Source organism: Apteryx mantelli, chromosome 4 (genome assembly GCF_036417845.1).
Source record: "Apteryx mantelli isolate bAptMan1 chromosome 4, bAptMan1.hap1, whole genome shotgun sequence".
Taxonomy (NCBI): Eukaryota; Metazoa; Chordata; class Aves; order Apterygiformes; family Apterygidae; genus Apteryx; species Apteryx mantelli.
The window spans coordinates 83,982,031-84,007,688 of NC_089981.1; the positions used below are offsets into that span (position 1 = coordinate 83,982,031).

Below are 25,658 nucleotides of genomic sequence, written 5' to 3' on the forward strand. Positions count from 1 at the left end.
ATCTAAATTCTGGTTGTAGAAAAGCATTTCTTATCAATTACCATTTTAGTTCTGTATCCACATGTTGCTGGCAGGGATTTTGTTAAACTTTTTGTGCAATTCTAAGTAGACACATGTGCAGCTTAAAGCCAGGTGCTGCCTGCGTCCCTTGCCTGGCTCAGCACTGGGAAGATCCACTGGATAAGTTACTGCAGGCTGAAAGATGTTCTTATCCCATTCTAACTTTATAAATAGGTTCATCTCTTAGCTCCAGTTCTGTTCCAGTTCTGACATGAATGTATTGTTCTCATTATCACCAACAAAACCACGGGTTCTAGTTCTCCTGAATTAAAATAGCTCTGAAGGGGTGTGAGGGAATCCAATTATATGGGCCAGATCTGAAGAGACACTTTTTCAAAATGAAGTGTGAATTTAAGCAGGAAAAATGATGATAGGGATTGTTTTGGTAGCCTGCGGAAGTAGGTGGAGACCTGAAGTTTGGCACTAGGAAAATCCCTGCCAGCAATGAAGGAAAGAAGTCATCACCATGGTTCATACACAAATGGGGTATGAAGTGTACATGGACCACTCTTCTGTCCAAGGGAAGTCTTTCATACCTGCCTGAAAAGTGTGGATTACGGTGAGACTGAGCAGAGATTTTTTGTCTTGGCACTGCTGTGTTGCTAGCGGTCTATGCACAACAGCCACGAGTTTCACTGATGCGCTAATTTGGAGGTATCTTTGGTTCTGTCCAGGGACTCTGGGATTTAGCAGCTTCATATGTGTAAAGGCTCTGCTTTATATGCACTGCTTGTAAAATTCCTTGTTTTATGGATTGGTGCTGGGAACCTACCACAGAGCCGTAGTCAGTGTGCAGGGCAAAAAGCAACAATAGGGATATCTTCTGCTTTTGCAAAGTATCTAAACCAATCAGTCTGCATTGAGAAATCACTCCTTGCCAGGTCTCTTCTTCCTTTTTTAATCAAGCCAGGAAGCATGCGAAATCATCAAGACTCATAACATTGTTTGCAGATTGTTTAATCTTACTATACGCAACGACAACTGAAGCCAGTTACGCACCAATTAGTTAATTATTTCCCTGTTAGGGCTGCAGATGGTGGATCTAAGCCTACCTAGACAGAGCAAGTCTTCTGAGGGATTTCAAAAATGGTTTTGAAACACGAACAGTGGCTTTTGGTTTTAGTCATCCCAGCAGAGTTTCCTAGGTAAAGGTTAAGATCTAACTGCAGTGAAGCGTTCCTTAAATTCTGGTTTTCTTCCATGAGATGAGTTATGTGAGGGAAGGATAAGTGACCTACTACTGCCAGGTGGAAGAGATCTCTGTTAACTTAAGCATCAAATACCTTTGTTTTTGGAGCCAAAAAAAGAGAAGAGGTTCAAACTCAGTTCCCCACACTGATGTGTGACTGCCTGTGTCTGTTTCCATAAAATAAAACTAAACTCAATAAAATGTAGCTAAAGGAAAAATATTTAATATGATAACATGATCTAAGAGATTAAATACAGCCGCAGCACTGAGAGCTCCCCAGTTGCGATCGCTGGGCTGACAGTGACTTGGCCGGGTTTGATACACCATATCTCAGGTCACTCTTCAGTGAAATGGGGTGACTTCTCTGGGAGATTTTTTGTGACTGATAAAAAAGCAGAAACTGAAAAGGCAATAGGGTTGCATGAATTTGGGGCATCCTCTTTCCCAGCGCTTGTCAGGTACGTACCCTGCAGACACTGCTTAGTTATGATATCTGTGGGGGATACTTTTAGTAGTTTCTTGATGGGGAAACTGAGGCAGAGAACATGTCTAACTTGAAGGAAGAGAGCTGGTGTAAAAATCCAACCATTAGTGGGCTCCACAATTATTACCGAGAGCGCACACTTTTTCCACAATTCATCCCGTAAACCAGCACTCCTGTACTACCAGTCCTGGTTTGTGCAGCATTTGGCGGCAGTGAGAGGAGGTAGCGTTCATCTCCCACATGTCCAAAGGAGGGTCCTGCTCGCTTGGCCCGGCACCCTGGTGCGGCAGGGCTTTGCGGCGATGGGGCCAGGGGCAGGAGAGCTGTGATTTCCCGGCCGCGTGGGTACTCTGCCATTTCCTTGTGTCTCTGGGATAGTTTGGAAAAAATAGCAAAGCAGGTGTTGCTCTGACAGGACCAGGTCCTGCCCTTGCTTTTCTCCTGGACAGAGGAGCAGGAGAGCCGGGGTGTGGGGAGGGGAAGTAGCCCCTCGTGGGGGGGGGGGGAACAAAACGGAGAAAACACCAGATTTCATCACACTCCCAAGAAATTTCTGGAAGGGGAATAGTCACCGCCATGCAGAAGCAGCGCTCCCTCCCCCTGCCCGACACCCACACCCCGTTGTGTTTGTGTTCCTCCGCCGCCAGGTCGCCTCTTAACCGTTTCGGGGCGGCTGCGCGAGGCTGCGCCGGGCTCTCGGGGCGCATCCCGGGCTCGCATCCCGGGCTCGCATCCCCCCCCCGCTCCCCGGGGCAGAGCACGTCGCCGCGCTGATTTGCTGCAGCGGGGACCGCAGCGCGCCGCCCGCCCGCCCTCCCCCGCCGCAGCCCGCAGCAGAGCGGCGAGGCGGCAGCGCTCCCCGCCCGCCCGCCCGCCCCTGCTCGGCGATGCCCGGCTGCTAGCGCCGTGCCTCCCGCCCCGCGACCGGCAGCTCCTCGCCCCCCGCCGCCATGCAAGCCACTGCCGACTCCACCAAGATGGACTGTCTCTGGAGCAACTGGAAATGCCAGGGTATTATCTCTGTCCCGCTGTTGCATGCCTAGCAGGACTGCATGGGAGAGGAGGCACGGGCAGGATGCGTCCGCTCGTGCGTTGTCCACCTGTGGGCCTTTGCATGCTGTTTTCTCTCCCTCCCCGTGAAGCGTTTGTTTGCGGTGATTTAAGACAAAAGCCCTTGGTTCGGTTCTTTGAGTGTATTCCTCCAGCCGTTTCAGCCTAAAAGCATCCCGGATTGCAGGACCTTGCTTCTCACCTTACCGCTCATTTCCAAAGCATCCACCCTTGCAGCGAGCGGCGCCTTCCCTCCTCCCCGGCCGTCCCTGTTGCTGTGCCGCCGGCATGATTTCATCCCTTTCGGGCTCTAGCAAAGCCGAGCGATTGCGGGTTTGCGCCGGCCGGGGCTCCCGAGGGTCGGAGGCGGCGGTGAGGGGCGCATCCAGCCCACGGACACACCCAGGGCGAGGGCTTAGCCCAGCGCCAACACAAAGAAAGCGCAGCCCCGGCGAGGAGCTGCCGCGGCATCGCCACCCGCTTCGCACTTTGCTAGACAGTCGCCTTTCTTTTTTTTTTTATTTTTGTTTTTTTAAATCCCTTTGCTGCTCTTCGGAGCGCTCCGCCGAGCCGCTCGGTGCGCAGATCCTGCGGCGGCTCGCTCCGCCGCCGGGCAGGAGCGCGTTCTGCGCGGTCCGTGTCGGCGCGGGGTGGGGCTGGCCCCCTTCCCGGGCGCCTCGGACCGCTCTGCAGCCATTTTTAGGCGGCTTCACGCTTCCCAGCAAGCATCCAGCCTTTGTTTTGAGAAAAGGCAGCGCCTGCGACGCTGCTTCGGGAGGCAGATTGCAGGGCGGGGGGGGGGGGGAAGCTGGCGGCACAGCCCCATGTCGGCTTCAGGCGGGCTTGGCTTCATGGTGTGGCTTAATTTTAAGGTGCTTGTTTACTCTGAAGAGGCAGGACGTGATGCGGATGCTCATGGTAGCATCCCTGGGAGAGAGAGTAGAGCATCATCTCGCTAACGGGTCCAGGACGCTTCCAGGGAGAGAGCCTCAGAAACGCTGCTAAACGCAACAGCAGCCAGAAGACCTTCGCAGAGTGATTTTTGGGGAGAGGGAGGCAGGGAGAGACCCTTCGGACAGACGCGGTTGTCTGCAGGGAGCTTGCGATTTTTGCAGTCTGAATTCTGCACCCAATTGCAGAGGGTTTTCTCATGAAGATGAGTCGCTGGGAAGTAAACAGAGGCACCTGTTAAATGCCAGCCTCCTGCAGCTCGGGCTTTGCATGCCGTAATCGGGGGCCAGGGTTTTCTGTAGGATCGTGTGATTCTTTAAGCTGGCGTGGGAGAGCCACGAGTAAAGTTCAGGGTGTCTTTTCATCCGAGCTTTGCACGTAAACTTCCATGTTAGGTGGGGTTTTGTTTGTTTGTTCATTTTGTTTTTCTGGTGACCAAAAAGGCTAAATAGTCTGCTGATTCTTGTAAAATCATGAATTTGCTGAGTCAGGTTGTTGAGCCTGCCTGTATTTAGAGGCTGACTAAGTCTTCTCCGTTTTTATCAGAGAAAGCTATATTTATTCATAAATTAAAAACAAAAGGACAACAAAGGGCATGCTGCTATTATTTAATTAATAATTAATAGTAATAGTAAGCTTTCTCTCCTTCTGTGCTCCCCTTTTTGAAACCAAGAGGTAGATTTGCTGAAAATTGAATGACACAATGTGCCCCATGCTGATCTGAAGAAAAAAAAATCAGAAAAATCAGCGCAGCTGCAATAAAGCACTTGCCTCACTTCCACATCATTTGCATATCTTTTTCTTTTTCTTGGGTGGTGCTTTATGCTTTCAAAATGATCCTGCAGAAAACACAGAATAGTCATGGAATATTATTACTCCCTGAAAAATTCTTTGATCAATCCCAGATAAAATGGGAAGGAATTTAAAATTTAGAAGAATAAAGATTGGTTTTCATTGATTCTTTTAATATCTATTATTCATGCAGTCTCTGTGTCAACCCAGAATATCAGCTTTGTGAAAACCTGAAGCTGTATAAATTTGTCAACTTCATTAATTATCAGTGGAATCATTGATTCCTTTCTAGAAACTCTTAATATGGCTGTGAACATAAGAAATGCAGACACAGACCTCAGTAAATATTGAAAGTAATTGAAATGGTGGAAATACAGTGTTGAGGTTAACATAACTTTTAATGAATAGACAGCCAAGCCTCAGCTAACTAAATCTCTGGTTTGTCCTTACAGTATTTCTGATTGGTGTAAAACTGGGTAGGGATCCTGAGAAGCTGCAGGGACACTGGGTGGAGCTTTGGCTTTGCCCAGCTAAACCTACGTAGCGTTACTTTCTTTGCAATGAAGCAATCTATGCTGTTATGTACCATTTAAAAACACTGCTGTGTGTGTTTTACCTACACGTCCTGCAAGTATAGCGTGGTTAGGTTGATGATAGATTATGATACCACCCCTTAGGGAGAACGGGAGAGTAATTCCCCCCTGCTGGGCATATGCTCCATTCAAAATATTATCATAGGAGGCTTTGGGGAATTGCAAGCAATCTCCATGCTCAAGTCAGCTTTCGCAGTGGACATGATGCACTGAAGTAGGCTGGAGCAGAGCCATGCTTTATGCATGGCGGTACAGAGGAACGCACCCGATGGGCCTGCTGGTTGAGGTGGGCCTCCCTATAACAACGTACAGCCAGCACCGGCAGCATGATGGGTCTCCCCGAAGGGAACTGCAGGATACGGAGCACCCTCAGGCTTGGATGGCTGGACCAGGTCTTGGTGCCATCCACGGGGACTCAGCTCGGCTCGCAGGACTTGCCACCATGCGGCTTGCTGGACGGTAACTAGTTAGGGAGGTCTTGGCACCCCAGCTCACTGGTACTACTTAACATCAGCTCTTCTGCACGCCGGCTCCTGGGTGTCCATGAGTGATGCAGTCCTTCCTGCAACTTCACCTTCCTACAAGACTTCTTAAGAAAGAAAATTTGAGCAATGCCAAGAACAAGGCCTGTGAATTGTTCACAGAAATGACCCTAAATATTATCCACATTATAATTATAATTTAATGTGGGAAAGGACTGCAGATTTCATCAACTCCACCTGGCTTACATAACTCCACTGGAAAAGTGTTATCGTGTAGTGTTTTTGGTGGCAGCTGTATCCAGAGATCCAGCTTTCTAGCTTGATTAATGTATCAACTGGTTTCTAAAGGGTGCTGAGAAACTATAGCAATGATTCCCTCATGGAAGTGTTCCCCACTTTAAGATGGATGGAGATGTTCAATGGCAAAAATATGGATGTGTGCTACTAATGTGTAGTCTTATTGACAATTCATAAGTCCATCTAATTATAGCTGTTATCATGAAAGTATGATTTCAGTCAGTCAGTACCTTCAGTACTGAAAATAATGTGGATTGAGCTGGGATCAAATTGTCTAGCTTCAAATGAGCTCTCCCTCTCTGTCCCAGCAGTTGGATCTTGTGTTGGACTTTGGTAGACCTAAAATCTTGGAAAAAAGTCATCATCTGATGTAACTGTTTTAGCTAACATTTCCACAAAACTACACTTAAACTTATGGAGAATTAGTACTTCAGCTAGAATGGCACTTTGATGTCAACACATTCGTTCTTCTGTCTCAGCTTCATGCTACTGCCATTATCATGGTGTTACTAGAAAAGGAGGGATGGCCCTGTCCTGCTCCCAAGCCTGGACAAAACTGGCAGCTTACATTAGAAATATCGCCTTCAGCAAGACAGCTTTGCATGGAGCAGGTTTGTGTGTATTAGCAAAATTCGTAGAGTGAAAGATGCAGCGATGGTTGCCAATAGGTGCCCTCATGCAGGGCTGCTGCACAGCCCCTCCTGGAGCTCTCACCCGAAGGGCTGGATTTCGGCAGTAACAACATGGATATGTCTGAGCTGAAACCTTTCCATTTGCATAGGCAGTGTCCCAAAAGGAGGAGGAAGATGATGCCTTTCAAAACACCCAATTTAAACCAGTCTTCAGATGACTCCCTCAATGGGGAAAATGAAGTCAAATTTCCCTTGGATTGTCCCATGTCAGGCTAAATTCAGGGCTCAAATTTGCTGTTTTTTTCTAATAATTTCTAGTCACATTAATCATAAACTAGGAGGTAACTCAAATGATTTTTTTATAAATGTCTGTAAGATTAATAACCTTTCTTTGTTCTAGAATGATTGATTTTTACTTAATAAATAAATACTAGAGCCAAGAACTTAGACTGCACTAATAAAAGACAGTAGAAGCAAAGACACTCATCATTCAGAGCACACATTTCCAGGTGTCCTTTAGTACCTCCAGGGCTCTAAATGATGCTTTCCTATTATCACTGAGATGTTTCTCAAAATGCCAAGTGATTCAATCAAACACATTGCCATGGATGGCAATAGGGTGCAAGATCAAGAGCTCAAATTTAGGGACAAACTCTCTTACATTGTTGGACTGTCACCATCCCAAAAAACACCCTGGCCTAGGCGGTATCAAAAAATCAGTGAGATTTTAATAGCTCTGCCAAAATGTGCTCTGTATGCTTGCTCTGTTGTATCTGAAAGTAAATCTTTTTTTTTTTCTTTTACAAATAGATAGACAATATTCTTTCATTGCCAGAACAAGGAGAAAATTCCTCTAAAGTGAGATTGTTTTAAGATGTTACCTGATGAGTAATTTAAACTCTTGCAAGAGGATGATGATGGGCCAATAGCTGAAAGCAACATTGGAGGGGTCCTTTTGCTTTCGTCAGGTCCCTGGGAAGTTTAATTCTGAGTTTGGTGGGACTGCTTTAGCACTGAAAGGGATGCTCTTCCCATGTCATATTGAATTCTCACAACTAAGGTGGGTCTGAGCCATTAATTTTGAAAATCTCCAGTTTTTTTAAAAGTTTGGATAGAGTTAGGAAGGGTGTGGGCCTGTTATTTTGATCAGGAGCATCTCAGGACGATCTTAACATTTCCATAGCATCATGGGCATTCAGGGACTGCGCTCGGGGACTCTGTTTGGTCTCCTTCTTTTTCACCCTGTTCAGAGAAGAGCAATAATGCCCTTCATGGAAACTGGCAAAGGCAGGTAGTGATACGTTTAATGAGCAAATGGGGTGTGGAGGAGGCTTTCTCCTGCTTATTTGTTAAGTTCTGGTCTTGCAGCCTTTCATGTGAGGGGAAAAAAAACCCAAAAAAACGAACTCACAATAGACTTGTGCGTGGAGCAGCTGCAGGACTGATTTTTATTGTCAGCCCTGTTGTGCTTTCTTCTGTCTACCCAAGCCTGCTCTAGTGCCTCACCTAAGGCAATCCTTTTATTTTTATTTATTTTTTTATTTTTTTAAATGATCAATATGGGGACCATTGATAGGAATAAGGATCTTGGGGATCTTGGAGACAGGAGAAGGGTATGATCTAGAGGGCATCCCAAATCAAGACTTTCTCCAGGTGCTTTGTATCAGCATACTGTGTGGTGTCCAGAGCTGCAGCATTACCCTGTGTGAAACCATGCCTCTCTGAAACATCTGCATAAGGGGTGATATTCATTGATGTGAGAGTTTGCCTTTCTTTTGTCTTGGTAACACGAGTTACTGAGATCACAGACTAAGCCAGGCACCGAAAACTGTTGCTCTGAAAGAGATTTTAAGCCATCTGGCTTGCCCAAAGTCCCTGGTCCTATCCCTGCTCTGGGTCACCTTGCACCAAGGTTTGGGGAGCAAAGGGTTGAGTCTTGGGGCAGATGGATGGTAAAGTTATAAAGCTGGACCAAGGACAGGTTGCTCATGGACAGTGTGTGCATAAGAGGACGAAAGATGGAGAGCTTCCACAAGGCTGGAGATGAAGGATAAGGAGGGATTTCTCATAAAATAGTACAGATATTATGTCTCAGCTCTGCTCTTTATTGCAGCAGTCTCCTGAAAGCACCAGACTGCTCATTAAAAGTTGTATCCGTCTGTATTACATTTGAGTCAGATCCCTTGAGGGCAAGGGAGCAACCACCACATTGGATCCTCCACTGGAGAGAAGAGAGAAAGCCTAGTCCTGCAGCCTGGGGCGAAAGCTTCCTACGGGAAGGATTCGCTGGCAATACAATACCTGCACATCAGTAAAACTGCATTTTACTCTCCCTGCATGATGTGGCAAGCCCATTACCTTGTCCTTTTGCCCAGGTAGATGTGGAGGATCTGTACCTGGGCCTCATAATGCAACAGGCAAAATGGTGAATTCATTGAAATTGGTGGGAGAAATACCATTGACTTCATGGGGAACATGCTTTCATCTCTCTTCTCTGATCCTGATAACACACATGCATGTGTGTATGTATATATCCCCACCCTCACAAAGACATATATTTATGCAGATGTGTTGCTTTCATTGTATACTTCCACCTTTTTTATTAATGTATGATGAGAAAGCCAAGAGGTACATCTAGGTCTGTTTGATTATATGCTTTGCTGTAGCACTGAGGTGTCCAGCTTCAGTAAGAAGTAGAGTTAGAGGCTTTCATGAGCTTCCTCAAACCCTAAACTGAAATTTCTTTGAGTGTGAATGGTATTTACTGCTATTCAAAGACTCATCTCTAGTAGTAATATTTGTTGTCAAACATTTGTTGTGACAAATGCTATAAACTAACAAGACTGTCCTCATTAAATTAGATTTCCTGAGCTTTTCACTGCCAGGAGGCCTGAGAAATGAATCATGGAGTTTGCATATCATGTTAAAGGCTATGTATAGACACTCTTTTCTCATTTCTCATTAACAATACTATTACATAGGGAATGAAGCTGTACAAACCTATTGATTTTATCTCCTAGGGAGTCCCAATGGGACCTCCATTGTGGGGAGGGCAGTTTGATCACGTCCAAGGCTGTTATCGGTATGCTGAACAGAGTGTAACCTTTTATTTGATCCTCAAGGCTCATGGGCTACATTTGAAAGCTGGGTGCAAGGTTTTTGCACACAGTTTTTGTTCTGAATCCCATGGTAAATGCTTCCCTCCTGCATGTTTATTTCTCAGACAGTTTTGTGCAGTAGAGGAAAAACTTGCAAAGGCAGAAGGAGAAGAAAGAGCAGAGATCTTCAGGGGAAGGGTGGGAGAAGCTATGGAAGATGTGAAGTAAGATGTCCAGTCTGTGCACAGTTGATCTTCATTAATTTTCATCTTAAAATGCTCACTTTCAGACAGGGAATGGAAAGATCCCCTCCTTCTCTCAAAACAGTATTTTTCAAAGAATAATCATGCGGGAGTCTGAAGGTGGGAGGACATTTTAGCTACAAGTCAGTTCGGTTTCCCTATTCTCCCTCTGGGATCTCCTTCCAGGGTGAGACAGAGCCCAGAAGACTTGGGCTGCAGCTGACCCACACTGTGGTGCTTCTGGGGACCCCCTAAACTGCTGGAGCCCAGTCCCCTGGGTTTCCACAGGGGCCCTGAGAACCATTCATTCAGGAGCATCACTCCTTAATCCACCTCGGCTGTTTCAAGCCTTTCACGCCTTGCATCCAGCACTGCCCTTCCCAGGTCTGTCTTCTGGCTTTTCTGATGCCAAATATCCAGGAGCAGAAATATTTTCGGCCAAAAGGCATGACATGAGCCAGAAGATCTTTCAGGCACTGTACTCAAGAGCTGTTCCTTGCTGACACAAACATTGCATGCTGCTGCTATTATTTATTTTTCAGTGATTACTCTTAATTTGCACCACAAGCACTGGTATTTATCTGCTACTCATATCAATGGATGCTCACTTGTATTACCGGGTATAAAGGAGAGTTTACCTTTGTGGATCGTTAATGTAGGACTTGGCACAGAATGGAGAATGCAGATTAGTTTAATGAGATGAGATGACACTATAAATTGTAGCTGAGACAGTAACTGACACCCTTCAAAGCTTTTTCTTTCAAATTCAAGGCTACTTGAGCAACATTTTACAAGTTATGCAGTCTTGTTAAAAAAAAATATGGACAGGTGATACTTTCAAGTAAATAGCTCATCAGATGTGCTTCTCCAGAATAACTCTTCAAAGAAAGTTACAGTTTGCAGCATTGCTGTCTTAGTGATTGCTGGCAGGTCCCCCTTAATAAATACAAGCAGCTTTGAGTCTGAGGTTGTTCTGGCCAAAACTGGAGTCCTTTTATACCTTCACAAACAAACCAGGGCTCTGGTGCATTGTACTAGAATGAGTGCAAACCGACCAAAGGAAAGACTCTGACACCCTCCTTGCAGGAGGTTAAAAGGAGATCATGGAAAGCTACAGCTGAACAACTTGTGCATGTTAATGGACATGGTCAGGATTTTAGAGCTGGGATTTTCAAAAGAGAAGTAAGGTACCCAAATCCCAGTGAAACTGAGTCCGCTTTCAATGCCTGTCATGCTAAAGCCTGCTTGCAAATCCTAGCTGCAAACCTGAGGTGCTCTAAAGCTTGGCGTTTTGTCTGTTTAAAATATATCCTGCTTAGCCAGGCAGATTGACCTGCTGTCAAATTGCATGCACATCACATATCAATAGCCTCACATGGCACCAGCCTCTTGCTTCATGCATATTCAGTGTGTGTTTTTCAGAATCATGCCATTGTAGTTGGGGCTGGGCGGTCACGCACGCACACACACACACACATGCACACAACACACACCCCGTCTGCAACACACTCGGGGCTGCAGGACCCTCACCTACACCAGGACCTTTTATACTTTCTCTATGGGGGAATTTTTTGCTGAGGACTGGCCAGAGAATCTAATTGCTCTGGTGTTAATTTTTGCTGGGAAGGATCCCCTCTCCTTCTCTCTAATTTAACTAGGGGACTTTGTACCCACGTTAGAGCCAAACTCGAAGCCTTTCTCAGTATGGGGCCAGCGTGCGTTGGCAAGTGGCTCTGCAGGGTGCGTGCAAAGATGTGCAGCTCCAACACAGCTCCAGGCCCTGCCATGCTTGCAATTATGTGTCCCCATGTGCTGAGATGCCAGTTAGAGCCTGGGTGACCGACTCCGTGGTGGATGCAAGAGGGGGCATAGGCATTTACAGGCAACTATTCTTCACCAAAGACACAAGCCACCATCTGGATTTTGTAGCCTGTTGAAGGGCAGTAAACCCATTGGGCCAGCAAGTGTTTGAGGGAGTTGTTTGCTGTCTAAATCAGTTTTATATCACAGAATCACAGAATTATATGAGTACAGAATGCGACTGAACTCAAAACAGCCATGTGAACATGGCTGATAGCCTCATCTTTCATTTTTGTTTCCCTTCAGGATAAAAAAGGGGGTGTGGAGGGGGTTGATGAAGCTGCTACTTGGTTCGCCTAATGAGGAACAAAATTCTTCATTGCTCTGCCCCTGCTATCTATGTATAATACCAAGTGCTGGTGTGGCAGGTACTTCGCTCTGGTATAAGCAGTTGGAGGAGGAGATGGTAGCCCGAGGAAGAAGGCAAAGGATCCCAGCCAGGGCTGCCTACTGCATCTGTGGCCAGGTTGCTGCCCATGGGACCCCTGTAATTCTCAGCTGTGTTAATGAGGTTATCTGAGGTCTCCACTGCAGCGTGGCTTGGTGCAAGCAGTCCTGGAGCTGGCTGGTGCATTCATACCCCTTCCTGCTTCCCCTTGCCCTCCCACACTGGAGTCGTAGCCATGGGGAACGGCTTCTCCCTGCGGTTAGAGCTGGGTTTGTGCTGTCAGACAGGGTGTCCAGGACCAGGCAGCGCTCCAGGTCCCTGCTCTTCATGCTCTTTCCACCGAGCTCTGAGGCCCGGTGGGTGACACTGGGCGGGAGACAGGCAGGATGGAGACTGTGTAGAGGTGGGCCCGTGGCCCTGAGCCCCACTCAGACTTGCTGCTGGGCAGTCTTTGGATGTTCAAGGCTGGCCCCAGAGGAGATCACACCATACCCTCTGCTCACCTTAAAGGGAGATTTTGTTTATTTAAGGAAACAGAGGACAAACATAAAGTAAAAAGCCTTTGGAGTGACTGAAAATGTAGCTGAAGGAACAAGCGTATCTCTGACAGACAGGTGTTTTAAGCAGTGTTTAAGTTCCAGGGGAAATGATACAGCTCAAATCTCTGAGGCCTGTTGACGCAAAAAATGCTTGATTCAGTGCAGCCTGTGGACTGTAGCTAGACCCCACCATACTCCACCTTTTTCTAGCTCCGGGCTCCTGGTCAGGGAGATGCAGCAGGGGCAGGAGGGCTTGCATTGAGGCACTCAGCTTTCATCCCAGTTTGCTTCCTTTACCCTCTCCCCTTCTCTGTGCAAAGAGCCATCAGGTTCACCTCCCTTCTGCACTGCCTCTTGCAAGGTGGTTTGGCTCACCACCTTGTCCCTAAGGCAGAGGAGGAATGGTTGCAGGAGCAGCAAATCCTGCTGGCACTGCTGGACTCCCCAGCCCTACGGCAGCTCTGCATGCCTGCAAAGGAGGAGGCGGACTTGGTTCCTGCCCCCGAATATCCTAACAGACCCACTGCAGCCCGTGGGTGGGCAGTTTGTGTCCCTAGGTTGGACCTGGGCACCAGGACACATGCATAAAAATCTTTAAGCCCCTATCTGCCTCCTCTGTGTTGTCTGTGGTGAGATTTTCCAAGTAGCAGTTGGCACATAATTTTTCCGTGAACATGGGAATGTTTGCGTCAGGTCTCAAAGCCACAGGATACCTCTCACCTCGGTCTTACTTGGCTGGCAAAGGGAGCCAGCTGTCTTTTCATCTCCTCTGTCACGCGTACGCATATCCCTAGAACTGTGTCATCTGGCCTCTGTCCATCTTGCTCTGAGTTGTGGCAAGTCTTTCTTTAACTGATATGGCTTAGTAAGTATTCCAGTAATTTCATGGCAGAAAGGCGCAGCTTTCAGAATATACACGTACCCAGACAAGGTCTGTGTTGAGTCACTCAGCATCCTTCTCATTGAGGAGAAAGAGAAAATGCACTCTAGCAAATCTGTGTGAGAATACAGCCCATTTCCAGCCTGTGGAAATATGAGGCAGAAGATCCTAGAAAGAAAGAGAGAGGACTTATTTACTCATTTTGGGTCTTCAGTTGCTATAAACTCAGGGAACTCCACTGAAATGGGCTTTCTTATTTTTGACTCAGATCTCATCTGTTTGTCTCTCTACTGCCTACATCCTAATGTTTTCCCTTGACGCATGGCCTTTTTGTTTCATCAGCAGATACGTTCCATGTGGAGCATCCTGAGCTAGCTCATCTGTGCTCATTTCATTTATTGTGAATGTATTGTGAGACATGAAATATAAGTATCTCCAAGAAGTGAGATTTGCCTCAATTTCCAGTAGTGTCCTCAGATAAAGGAATTTTTAAGTATAAAAAATGATCAGGCTTTGAATAATATCACTTGTTCAAATGCACCCTGGTGAAAGCACATAGGTTGCAAAATTTTCAGTGCATTCACTGAAGAAAAGAGTATGGCAAATGGTAAAAACCATTCACTTGTGCTCTGGATGCCACTTTGTACAGACAGTTTGTGAATCCCACACTCCAACCCTGCAACACTACAAGCAATCTGTTGAACACTGGCTGCCTGCTAACTTCCCCAATGCAGGGTCATACTCTGGCTATGTCCTAATGGCATTTTGGAGCATTCCTCAATCCATGCCCTTTGGTTTCTGCAGGAAGGAAACCTGGGCATATAGCTAGAAACACACTCTGTCCTGCTTTCTGATTTGCATAGTCACCACCCGGGACCCCAGCACGTGCCACTGAGCTCCCTTGTCCCGTGACTTGGATGTGGTCCATGCATCTGTTCATGTGTGCTCCTGATCCAGTGCTGAATGCTTACACTTAGAAATATGAAAGAGTGATTATATCTTGTATATTGATGGAGGATATAATAGGATGTGAATGTTGCACAAAGGGACTAGAACTCAGTAATACAATAGCATTTTTTGCACTCAAGTGCGCCACTTTGAAAAGTAATGCTAATATGTGTGATAGTAATGAGTAATAGCTCATTGACTCAAGATAAACATGCAGTGGTGACTCACACTTCTTGGGAGATTAGCTGATAAGAGCTACTATGACAGATTAATTTTGTTTGTTTTTGTATTTGTGAATTTTCTTTGGACAGATTGCAGTTTTCCTGAATTGCTCTTTGTTCAGAATGATTTGACAAGCTGCATCTATGAAAAATGTTTGGCTGGTGTTGTGTTCAAGCTGTTCATGGAGACTTGTTCAGTGAACAGTGTGAAATTAGAGCTGTTTTGTTTAGATTGTCATAAGTGTGGTTCCTGGCTGGAGGAAGAGTCCTCTTAGAAATAGGTTACGGATGTAAGTAAACTAAATTCACCTTTGTGGACTGGATATTCAGCAATCATTTCTTAAAATTTTGCTTTTATGGTGATTTCTCCTATCAGTAAGATTGTGTGCTAGAGTAGTCAGGACAAAGTATACTGACTGGGTGAAAAGTACTGTCAAAATGAACTTGTTTACAAATGTAAAAACATATTTGCTGAAAATGCTTTTCCAAATTTGCCTTGTTTTAATTAACATCTCTCATGTATCTACACAGGGAAAGTTATCTAAGATGCAGAAAGATTTTTAAATATTTCTGAAATGTTCAAATTTCAATGTGAGAGTTAGCAAAAGGGATTCTTTTGCATCTTAAGGTCACATCTGTAAAATGATTTCCTACCTACATAACCATTAAGCAGTAAAAAAAGCAGGTGTTTTTTTCTCTCTCAGAACTTCAAAAATAACAAAATTATATTGTCAAAACTTATAGTGGGATACGGGCTTATTGTGCCTAACTCCAAACTTTCTCAGTTATCAACAACCAAAACTTGAAAATATTTTGATCCAGAACTGGAAAATATTTGGAAATTTGGATTCGTGACAAAAATAAATCCAAAATTTTAATGTAAAGCAGAAACTTTTCCTATTTGGAGAGTAAATAAATGCAAGTTAGGGTGAAAACTTCCATGAAACCCTAAGAACAAAACAAAGCCCAGTGTGCGGTTGCCTTGCTGCTGCAGGAAACCCACCATGCTGCGTCTCGGGGATATTCATCCATCTTCTCAAACAGTGTAGAGGGAGCTGATGAGACATAATACGCATGAAATGCAAGGATTTCACGCAGGTCATCAATCTTGGTCTTCTTAGTGTATCTCTGAAGTCACTTCATTCTTGGCAAAGTAAAATCCTCTTTCGGCTGGTATGAGAGGTAGCATTACTCCTCCCCTTGCTTTCCTCCAGAGGACCCTGTGCATCTCAGTGGCCACAGAGGCCAGCCTCAACACTGATCCTGCTCCCATGTTTAACATCTCGGTCTTCTCTCCCCAGCTATCGATCTGTTGTACTGGCGTGACATCAAGCAGACAGGGATAGTGTTTGGGAGCCTCCTGCTGCTGCTCTTCTCCCTGACCCAGTTCAGCGTCGTCAGCGTCGTGGCCTACCTGGCCCTCGCCGGTCTCTCGGCCACCATCAGCTTCAGAATCTACAAATCGGTCCTACAGGCTGTGCAGAAGACGGATGAGGGCCATCCTTTCAAGTGAGTGCTTTGCAGACATGGCCAGGCACTGTTTCTCTTGCAAAGGATTAATTCTTAGTGACAATTCAGGTTTCTCTTGCTGCTGTTTTTATACCAGATACAATTCAGTTTTTGCTCAAAACAAGGAAAATAATTTTTTTTCCTATTGTCCAGTGTCTCAAGAGCCCTAAGATCACATTGGTTCAGATTCTGGGGAAAAAAAACACAAAAGCAATCATCCTTTAATACATAAGAAATTTTTGTGTGAAAGTCAAAAGATCCAGAAAATTATGAGCAAATAGAAGAAAGGAGTTTCATTAGAGCTAATGACAATACAGTATCTCTGCAAGTAGGAGGAATATTGTTTCTGGGCACACTCCACTGGGCACAGAGGGAACTTACTTATATCTTTTCTCCAGCACTGCTAGGCTGTGATGTGACAATACATCATCTTGGGTGATGGTAGCTCTCCCCATTCCCTGCAGGGTCCTGGCTGTTTGCTCCAGGAGAGCAGCGATCCTTTCTCCTCTGCTGTGCCAATGAGTCTGTGAACCAGGTCAGGGAACTGCTCTGGTTTACACACACAGTCCTGAAAAAAGGTCCTGTTGGGTTGCTGTTCTTTCTTCTCAACGTGGGTCAGTTCTGTGATCCGACTCACAACATGGGCATGTTGCCCAGAAGGCAGTGCAGGGTGCGCAGAGAGATGGAGAAGCAAGAAGTGGGGCTAGAAGGCCTTAGGCCAGCATCACTGCTGGAGGCGACATGGGGCCAGAAAACAACATTAGTTCCTCCAGAGGTTGCCAGCTGGAGGGGATGTCCCCTTCTGTCACAGCAGTGTTGCACAGAAGTTTGTGGGGAAAATATCCTGGTTAGGATTTCACCCCCTTTTATGTGGAGTAAAGAGAGAGAGCTCAACAAGATGGGAGTCTGCATGGGGACGAGGCAAACTGGCCCAGCTTAGCCCATGATCGCCCAGGAAGATGGGTCGGTGCAAGGTGGAGATAGTATGTGCTGGTGGCTCTGTGCCTGCACTTGGAGGAACATATTGCTCCAGCTGTGAAGAAATGAGATCTGGGGAGGAGGGAGTGACAGGGAGAAAGGCACAAGCATGAACAGCAGGTGAACCTGCCTGCGTTTGAAACTGAACCTGTGTTTTTGGCAGAGCCTACTTGGAGATGGAAATGAATCTTTCACAGGACCAGATTCAGAAATACACAGACTGCCTCCAGCTATACGTCAACAGCACAGTCAAAGAGCTGAGGAGACTCTTTCTCGTTCAGGACCTCGTGGATTCCTTAAAAGTAGGATTGCTTTAGACACTTTTAACCCCTCTCTAGAGGAGCTAATTTAGATTTCAAAGTACTGGTTCTCTTGTTGACAGTATCCTTGTAAAATCTAGCTGTGAGCAGCTACAAAGTATAAAAGCTGCTCTCTTTTTTGATTTTTAAGCTATTTGCTCTCCATACATTAGAGGTTTGGCAATCTGCACTTGAATTTAGTGATCTGTAATGCAGGAGTTTTGAAAGTTTCAGGACTAGCTTAGCTCCACTGAAATTCTTGAAGCACCTCTGAGTTATGCTCTCTATGGCCTTGCCACAAAATGGTGTGTTGACCTTCCTCCCTCTGTTAATCTGGACTCCTTTTAATGGTGGCATTTGCTGGTATGGAGGAATGTCCTCTTTCCCTTCCTTCTGTGATGGTTATTTATTTTCAGCCTTGCACCAAAGTAGATGTTCTTCAGTGCAAAGATCATTAAGAGAGCCCACATGGCTCAGGTTCCTAAATTACTAAAGGTATTTTGAAAATGTATCCATCTCCCAGCCCTAAGGAATTATTAGTCTCTGGGATTATCACAGTGGGTGTGATTAGCAGTGTGGGGTGACCTGGTGACCCCTACCTTCATCAAAATTGGATGCTGAAATCTGCCTATTCCATGCTCAATGCAGATTCCTAAATATATGCAATTGAGCCATGGATATACATGAAAGCTCAGCAAGGAAGATGAGAAGCAGTAAACTGCAGAAGAGTAAATGGGGTTATACTCCCAGAAAAAAGTACCAGTGATTACTTTTTGCTTTTCATATCCCTGAAAAGCTTGCAGAATATTCAATTTTCCTTTTCTGCATTGATTTTTAAAGCATTACAGTCACCTGAAGGTAGAAGTCCTTAGTTCCTAATGTACCTTATTTAACAAGTCCCCTTACACTTTAAAAAGGTGCCATTACATTAGCTAGTTAAGTGAACTCCTTTCTTCTTATGCTGACAATGGAAGTGATATAATGATCCATCTTTAATTTAGTTTGCAGTACTAATGTGGCTGCTGACTTACGTGGGAGCCCTCTTCAATGGCCTGACTCTTCTGATAATGGGTAAAAATCATCATTTATTTTAAAATCTATTTTTAACTTTAACTCCCTGGCAATTTCTACTCAGACAAAACAGCCAATACTTAGTGTGCCTTCCTCACAGCTAAACCATTAACATTTATTTCTCTTTGCAGTTAGTATTCATTACTCCCATTCCATTGTCCATCCTGCTAGAACCAATTTGTTTTTTATGGGGTTGCAGCTACTAGGTCCAGAGGAATGGGAAATTCCATATTTGGGAGGCCTGAGCAACGTTCGTTTTTAATACAAAGATCCCTGGTGGATCAGCTGACCAAGTGGCATGACATGTGTTTGTCACTATTCGAAGTAGGTTTCATCTCTGGAGGAATCTGATGAGCAGGAATATAACAGTGTGCTCTTTTTCTCCTCAGCTGTGGTGTCTATGTTTACTCTACCTGTTGTATATGACAAGTACCAGGTAAGTCCAGCAGCAGGGTGATGAGAGATGTGTCAGCTGGGTGCTTGGGTGGTTCTGCCTTGTTGACTCCCAATTGACTTTCTCTCCTTGTGTTCTTTGCAGGCACAGATTGATCAATACTTGGGACTTGTGCGGACCCACATAAACACTGTTGTGGCAAAGTGAGTTCAGCAGCGACTTGACCAAAAATCTTGCTGTGAGATTCCTGTGCATTGGGGGTGGCTAAGAGCTGGGTGGTCCTGGAGACAATCTGCCCTGTGAATGACGTCTTCCCCTGCATGAGGGCAGGTCTCTGGAGGGACGCAGTCCTTCTCAGATGAGTGTAGACTGAGGCTGAGCTGTGGCTCTGCATCCTTCTCTCCCCTCTCCTCCCCTTTGGGGGACCTGTGGACAGAGCAGTCCTATCAGGGGCTGATGTCCATACTTTTACCTGACCACACAGACCAAACAGAAGGTCTTAACTCCCTTCATCACTGATCACCACAAGCCTGGCTTTTCATATTCAGGGACTCTACCCAGTAGAGTTAATAATAATAATGTTAATAAGCAAAGTGGGAATTAGAAAAAGCAAATACCTATAAGCACCATGACCTCAAGGGTGTCAAACCATCATGGAATGGACAGAACATCTGAATGAGATTTTTGAGGCAGTCTGCTCCAGTTCCTAAAGTACTGCCTGTATCAAAAGCTTCTGTGGGATTCACAAGGGCATAGTGACATCTAAGTATAATTCACAACACTTGAGAATTGCTGAAGCGGGATGGCTGGACTGAAAGGTAGGTCCGTACACCTCAGCAATTTGTATTCACGGCTTTGCAAAAGTTGACCGAACAACAGGTATCCAATGGAGGGCTGCAAGTTGGTGAGGAACAGAGAGCAAGCAACCCACAAGGTGATGCTGAGGAAAATGGGCTTGTTTAGCCTGACAACGAGGAGGCTAAGGGGCGATCTTTCAGCAGCCTACAAGTTGTTGAAGGGAAGTTAGAAAGATGATGGAACCAAACTCTTCTCAGCAGTGGCAGATGTTATAACAAGGAGCAACAACATAAGTTCAGCTTAGGAGGTTCAGTTTGGACATTAGGAGAAACTTTTTCTCTAGGAGATTAGTACAGTGCTGGAGCAGGCTGCCCAGGGAAGTGCCAGAACTTCCATCCTTGGAGGTTTTCAAGACACAGTAAGACAAAGCCGCAGCTGACCTGATCTAGTGTTGGTGATAGTCCTGCTTCAAGAAGGAGGTTAGGCTGAAGACCTCCAGGGATCATTTTCAGCCAACATTTCTATGATTCTGTGAACCCGTAGCCTTGGGCAGGACTGAAAGTCTGTACAGAAAATTCTGTGTTTAACTGTCATTCCTGGATAGAGAATAGGCCACAGAAGGATAACAAAGCAGGGAGGAAATCACTGAGCATATCACATGGTTGCAGGAACTGCCAAGAACCAGGCCATTTACAAGTAGCGTAGGAGTGGGTATCACCCTTTTTTCAGATTAGACTCTAGTTCACTTCTCGCCAAAACACACTGAAAGCAAGCTGGAACAAAGATTACCCTGGCTAAGACTGCATGTGGGGATGCACTGGAATGGAATAACTGCCTGACCATATAATTTTTTTTTTTTTTCCCCTTTGCTTCTAGGATTCAGGCTAAAATCCCAGGTGCTAAGAGAAAGGCGGAGTAAAGCAGACATCAAGAACATCAACAACTACAGTAGTGAATAATGGGGGAATCTGGAGTGAAACATCTCTGTTCTTACACCTTACTGCAAATTTATTGTTCTTTTTTTTTTCCTCAACACCATAATCTTAGAAACATAAAACTTGGAAGCAGTGCTTTTCCCCTGCTGCTTCTGCACTTAGAATATTTGCAATCACTTGTGTCAAGCACTAAAGTATAGTAAAGAGAAAAGTGTACTAGATGTGTTTTTTTGTGTTGCTTATAAAGTGCATGATGGTGAGAGCCTAAATAATATTGACCCCTTTTATTTTATTTTTTTAGTGTTTTTCCTTCTTCTATTGGCATCGCTTCTATAACTTTTAATGTTACATGTGGCTAGGGGCTTTCCTGCTTAGCGCACTGATGCAATAGTTAAAATTGCTTCTACGTCACTGGGTTGCTGGTTGGATTCATCTTTATTAACTATATAGAATTGTAGACTGATGTTTTAGTGTTTTCCAGCACAAATGAAATAAACAGTAATCAGTACTTATAGTAATCAGTTTTGTATAACTCAAAAAAATGAAAACAAAACCCAGTACTTTTGTCGTAAGGGATTGACAGGCTAATTTACATGTATGGTAACTGGAAAGTTCCAGCTTGTTAAATTTATTACAATTTGTATTACATTCTCTGTAGTTCCTAATGGACTTAATTATGGACTCTGAATATTTGCACTTATGTACTTGATACCGAATGCAGAAATAAATGTTACTAAATGTAAAAAGTTCTCCCTCTTGTTGCCACTGGGATTCTTTTAGCATTGCAAACTGGACACTGGACAAGGTGTAAAATGAAACATGGAAGATTAGTTTCTCTCTCTCTCTCTCTCTCTCTCTCCTCTTGTGATCCACGCACACCTTGCATTACGAAATGGTGCAGTCCAACAAGATTTTCCGTAGTACATAGCTTGTCTATCAATTGCACATCTTGATGAGGAAAGATGGAAATAAAAGAAAGTTCTTAGCGCTGTAGTTTGTTTATTGTGTTGGTGTTTCTTAGTGTATTACAGGAACATGAAGTAATTGTCTCTTCCCCTATTTGCATGTTGTGCAAATCATAAGTAACCCCTCATGAGAGGGGTCAGCACAACACAAAGAACTTCAGTTTCCTTGTGTTCACATTACTGTTATCCAAATCATTCTTTGAAATGTGTTTTAAGCTGTGGGATCAATACTGAACCCAGAGGCTGGGAACTAAAATAAACATTTGCTTTCATTCAAAGGTGATTCACAAGGGTGTTTTAATGTCAACATTTGGGGTTTGAGAATGATCAGACTAAGAGAAATGACAGTCAAACATCTATCTAAATTGCTTCAAAACGAAGAACTGGTTATCTGACAAATGATTTGTCTATTTGTGAAATATATCTATTTGCTGTGGAAAATCTTGATTTTTTTTTGTATAAAATTATGAACATCAAAACATTTTCAGCCAAACTGCTTTTAGTTTTTCCTCTTTTTCTAACACAAAAGTGATATTTTTATGCCAAATATTTTTTCCACAAAGAACTAGATCCTTAAACATTTATCTAAAATTTTTGAATTGATTTTTTTTCCTTATATTTATTCATTTAATTCACCTTCATCACAGTTATATATGGACATACTGACCATCTATCATAGATCAGGCTGCAGTTTTGTTTGCCTGTGTACAAATGTACAACACAAATGGTATGAGAAGTAGGTAGAGACACTGGTAAGGCTTTGGGCTAGTTAATCCTTGTGATGAGTCTCAGTTACCCTTTTTTTCATTTAAGATATATATTTAAATATTCTTAATATTCTTGTTTGGTCTCATTGAAAAATACTAGAATGTCTTTTAAATGTCACCTGCATCTAGATACAAACATCTTTTGTCAATCGACAACTGAATGCTTCAAGGTGACGTGTTGCTTTTGATCAAACTGAATATGTTTGTTTTAACATGTATAGTTGGCAGCCAGGAGTTAAAGTACACCACCACCCATCTGCTGTTTTAACTGCCTTATGGACTTTTCTACTAGTGCATTCAAATGGCTAGTCTATCTCCCGTATCTCCTGTGTAGACCATACGAGCGTCCTGGAGAATAAAGATTGGCCTTCAACACTCTTATTACTTACAAGATTAGCTGGTGGGCCCAACAGCTTAATTTGGAAAATAAGTACATTTAATGTCCCATCCCACTATCTCATAAATATATTTCCCCCCAGTTCCATCTATGCAGTTATACAAGCCTCCAACAATGCTGAACCTTAAGCAGGATTTAAAGGCTTCATCTCCTAAATATTCTGAAATAAAACAAAATAAAACAAAATCTCCTGGCAGAATCTGAATATTCTAAAGAGGCTAAACCAAGAGAGACACTCCCATTCTCCCTGTGTTCTCCAGCTTTATCCTCTCCAAAATCCAGAGCCTTCAACTCCAGGCTCCCCTCACCCTGACTGCAGCCCACAAACCCACCTCTCCAACATATGTCTTTACTTCCCTGCTTCTCATTCCTCACACTGCCTTTCCAAACCAGCACCCAAGCTTCCTTGCAGCCACTGGGCCTTTGCATATATTTGACAGTAATAGCTGGCAAATGGGCAAGTCCTGCTGAGCAGCTGGCATGGGTCAATGTGCTGGGTGGAACCAGCTGGGTGGTCCTGCTGAGATGCAGGAGAAGCAGAGGACCTCAGCCAGGGCTTGGATCACTTGTGCTGTTTGCCAGCACTGCCTGTGATGAGCACTGTCACCTTCCTGGGATCCCAGCAGGACTTTCCATGCCACCTTTGACCAGGGGAGCTTGAAAAAAGCCTTCATGCCAGTGACTTCTGTAAGCCTTGTTTACAAATCTCTGCTAACTAATGGCCTGGTGCTGCCATACAGCTCACAACCACAGATCGCCTGTGCACACAGGCAGGGAAAGTCTGCGACACCCTTGGTGCTCCCCAGCAGGTCTCATTCATAGAGCAGCATTGCAGGAAGGGGTTACGCTTATGCCTTTTTTTTGGTTTTCAGACAAGTAGAAGAATAATCTGGTAGGAAAAACAATGACACTGAGCTACATTTATTAATTTTTTTTTTGAATGAATACCTTTATATGGCTGAAGATACTTAGCACAATGACTCAAATTCTGGAGCTGAGCTGTGCACTGAGGTACGCAGGCTGCAAGGCCCTTTTGTTTGATCTTCATTTGCATTCAAAGTGAAGAGCAGCCATGGACAAGCTTGACTGGCAAAAGCTGCACACTTGCCAGGGTTTCTAGGCAGAGAAAACCTGAGAAGCAGCTCAGACTGCCTGGGCAAAATGTGTGTGTCTGTGTGTGGCATGGGGATGATCAAACACCATAAAATATTTGCAGTCCTCTCAAAAATGCTTCAAAATGTTCCTCACTGAGGGAACCTGGATATCACACCATGTCACTAGTGCTCCAGGAAACAGGTTGTCCCCTGAGTTCAAAGGCTGCTTTAATAAGAAGTGGAAGCGCATGGATCTTTTGAAGACCCCTCTATTGAAATGAGGCTGTTCAGGTGGTTGCAGTTAGGTGTGTGCTAAGTGCCTTACCCAAGCAGTGTCTCCCTCACTCTGTCTCTGGGCAGGTTGAGTTACTTCTGCTGATACCCCCTATATGAAGAGGCAGCTCAGAGATTTTAAAGGTGGATGTCTCAGGTGTGAGGCTTGTCTAGATGCAAGGGATAGGCCTGGGCCAAGCCTTTACGTGGCTGGCCAATGTAAGGACAAGAGCTGTGTTTAGACTTGCTCAATACAGTATTGCTGTTTCAGAGATTTGAAATCAGGAGTGGAGTGCTGTGGGGAGAATGATATTGATAGAAGATATCATCAGAACATCTATACTTACAGGGTATGGATTTTCTTAGGCTTTATGGCTTTAAAATATGTTCTGCATCTTTTCACCTGTGCCTTCCATAAGCATTATAAGCCTGCTCCTCAACTGCTGCTTACTACAGAGAGGTTTGTTAGTTACAGAAGAGCTCTGTCAGTGCTTTATGTCACTTGAATATCTTGGCTAAGTATCTTGAAATGAATGCTCCATGGGTTGTTTGACATGAAATGTGAATAGTCTGTAATGTCTTTGGTTTTGATTCCCTGCTTCTTAGTGCCTTAGCAATATTCTAGGCTTCTACCAGCATATGTACTTACCTCTGAGCTGTTACCGATCTCTTTTATGCTTTTTCTGCTCTTTAATATTAATCTAGTGAGAGTAGGATCATAAAATACATTCGTGTCAGGAAAGCCCTGGAATTTGGAGGAGATAAGAATGATAGACTATTCTGCAAGCAGCTAATCCAGTTAAAGAGAGACTGTCTTCCTCCCCATGAGGAAGCTTTTGCCATCTCCCTGCACATCTTCAGATGGCAGCTGGCTCCCATCCCTCTCCTGGTGGGTTGCAAGCTGGCTCGCTCCAAGTTTACCAGCCTTTCCTTTGCCATATGATCCCAATGAAATATGTGGCAAGCCCATGTTTGCCCAGCGTGACTTGCAGCTACCAAGTGCTCTGTATTTCCTCCTGGCTCTTCTTAATATTTTCTTTTCTCAAGCACAGAAAAAAGTGCTCCATCAGTGAACTTGCCTGCGAGCTTCCTGGGAAGCAGGGAGTCAGTGGAGCTGAGGCTGCTGGCATGAAAGAGCCTGGTAAAATTGCCTGGCATGTGCAGCTGCTGTGGGACAAATGATATTTGGATACAGGTGAGAGATGTTCCCTGAGAAAAGAATCAATAGCCATCATGCCTGAAAAAAGGAGGGGGAACGTTTCTAGTTATTTCTGCCAGGCTTTTTTGCTGCTCAGTCTCTTCACATGAGAGGGTGGGTGAACTCTGCCCTCTGCCAGGATAGCGGAAAGACTTGTGCTCTGGCAAGCTCTAGTTGACTGGGACGTGTCCCGTCTCTGCATGGCCCATGCTCTCTTCTTCCCTTTCTTTCCTGCTCTGCCTCAGCTGAAGAGCTGCTGAAAATAAAGGGATGG

General features: G+C 44.7%; 1 protein-coding gene across 1 annotated transcript in view; it reads left to right on the forward strand.

Moving 5' to 3' along the window:
• Positions 1 to 21,439, forward strand: part of RTN1 (reticulon 1) — a 57,316-nt gene extending 35,877 nt beyond the window's left edge. The window contains exons 3-8 of the mRNA XM_013955660.2: positions 16,008 to 16,215; positions 17,357 to 17,495; positions 18,494 to 18,563; positions 18,953 to 18,999; positions 19,102 to 19,160; positions 20,632 to 21,439. Coding sequence (XP_013811114.2) covers positions 16,008 to 16,215; positions 17,357 to 17,495; positions 18,494 to 18,563; positions 18,953 to 18,999; positions 19,102 to 19,160; positions 20,632 to 20,674 — 566 coding nt within the window. The 3' untranslated portion in view covers positions 20,675 to 21,439. The remainder of the gene's footprint in view (positions 1 to 16,007; positions 16,216 to 17,356; positions 17,496 to 18,493; positions 18,564 to 18,952; positions 19,000 to 19,101; positions 19,161 to 20,631) is intronic.
• The last annotated feature ends 4,219 nt before the right edge of the window (positions 21,440 to 25,658 follow it).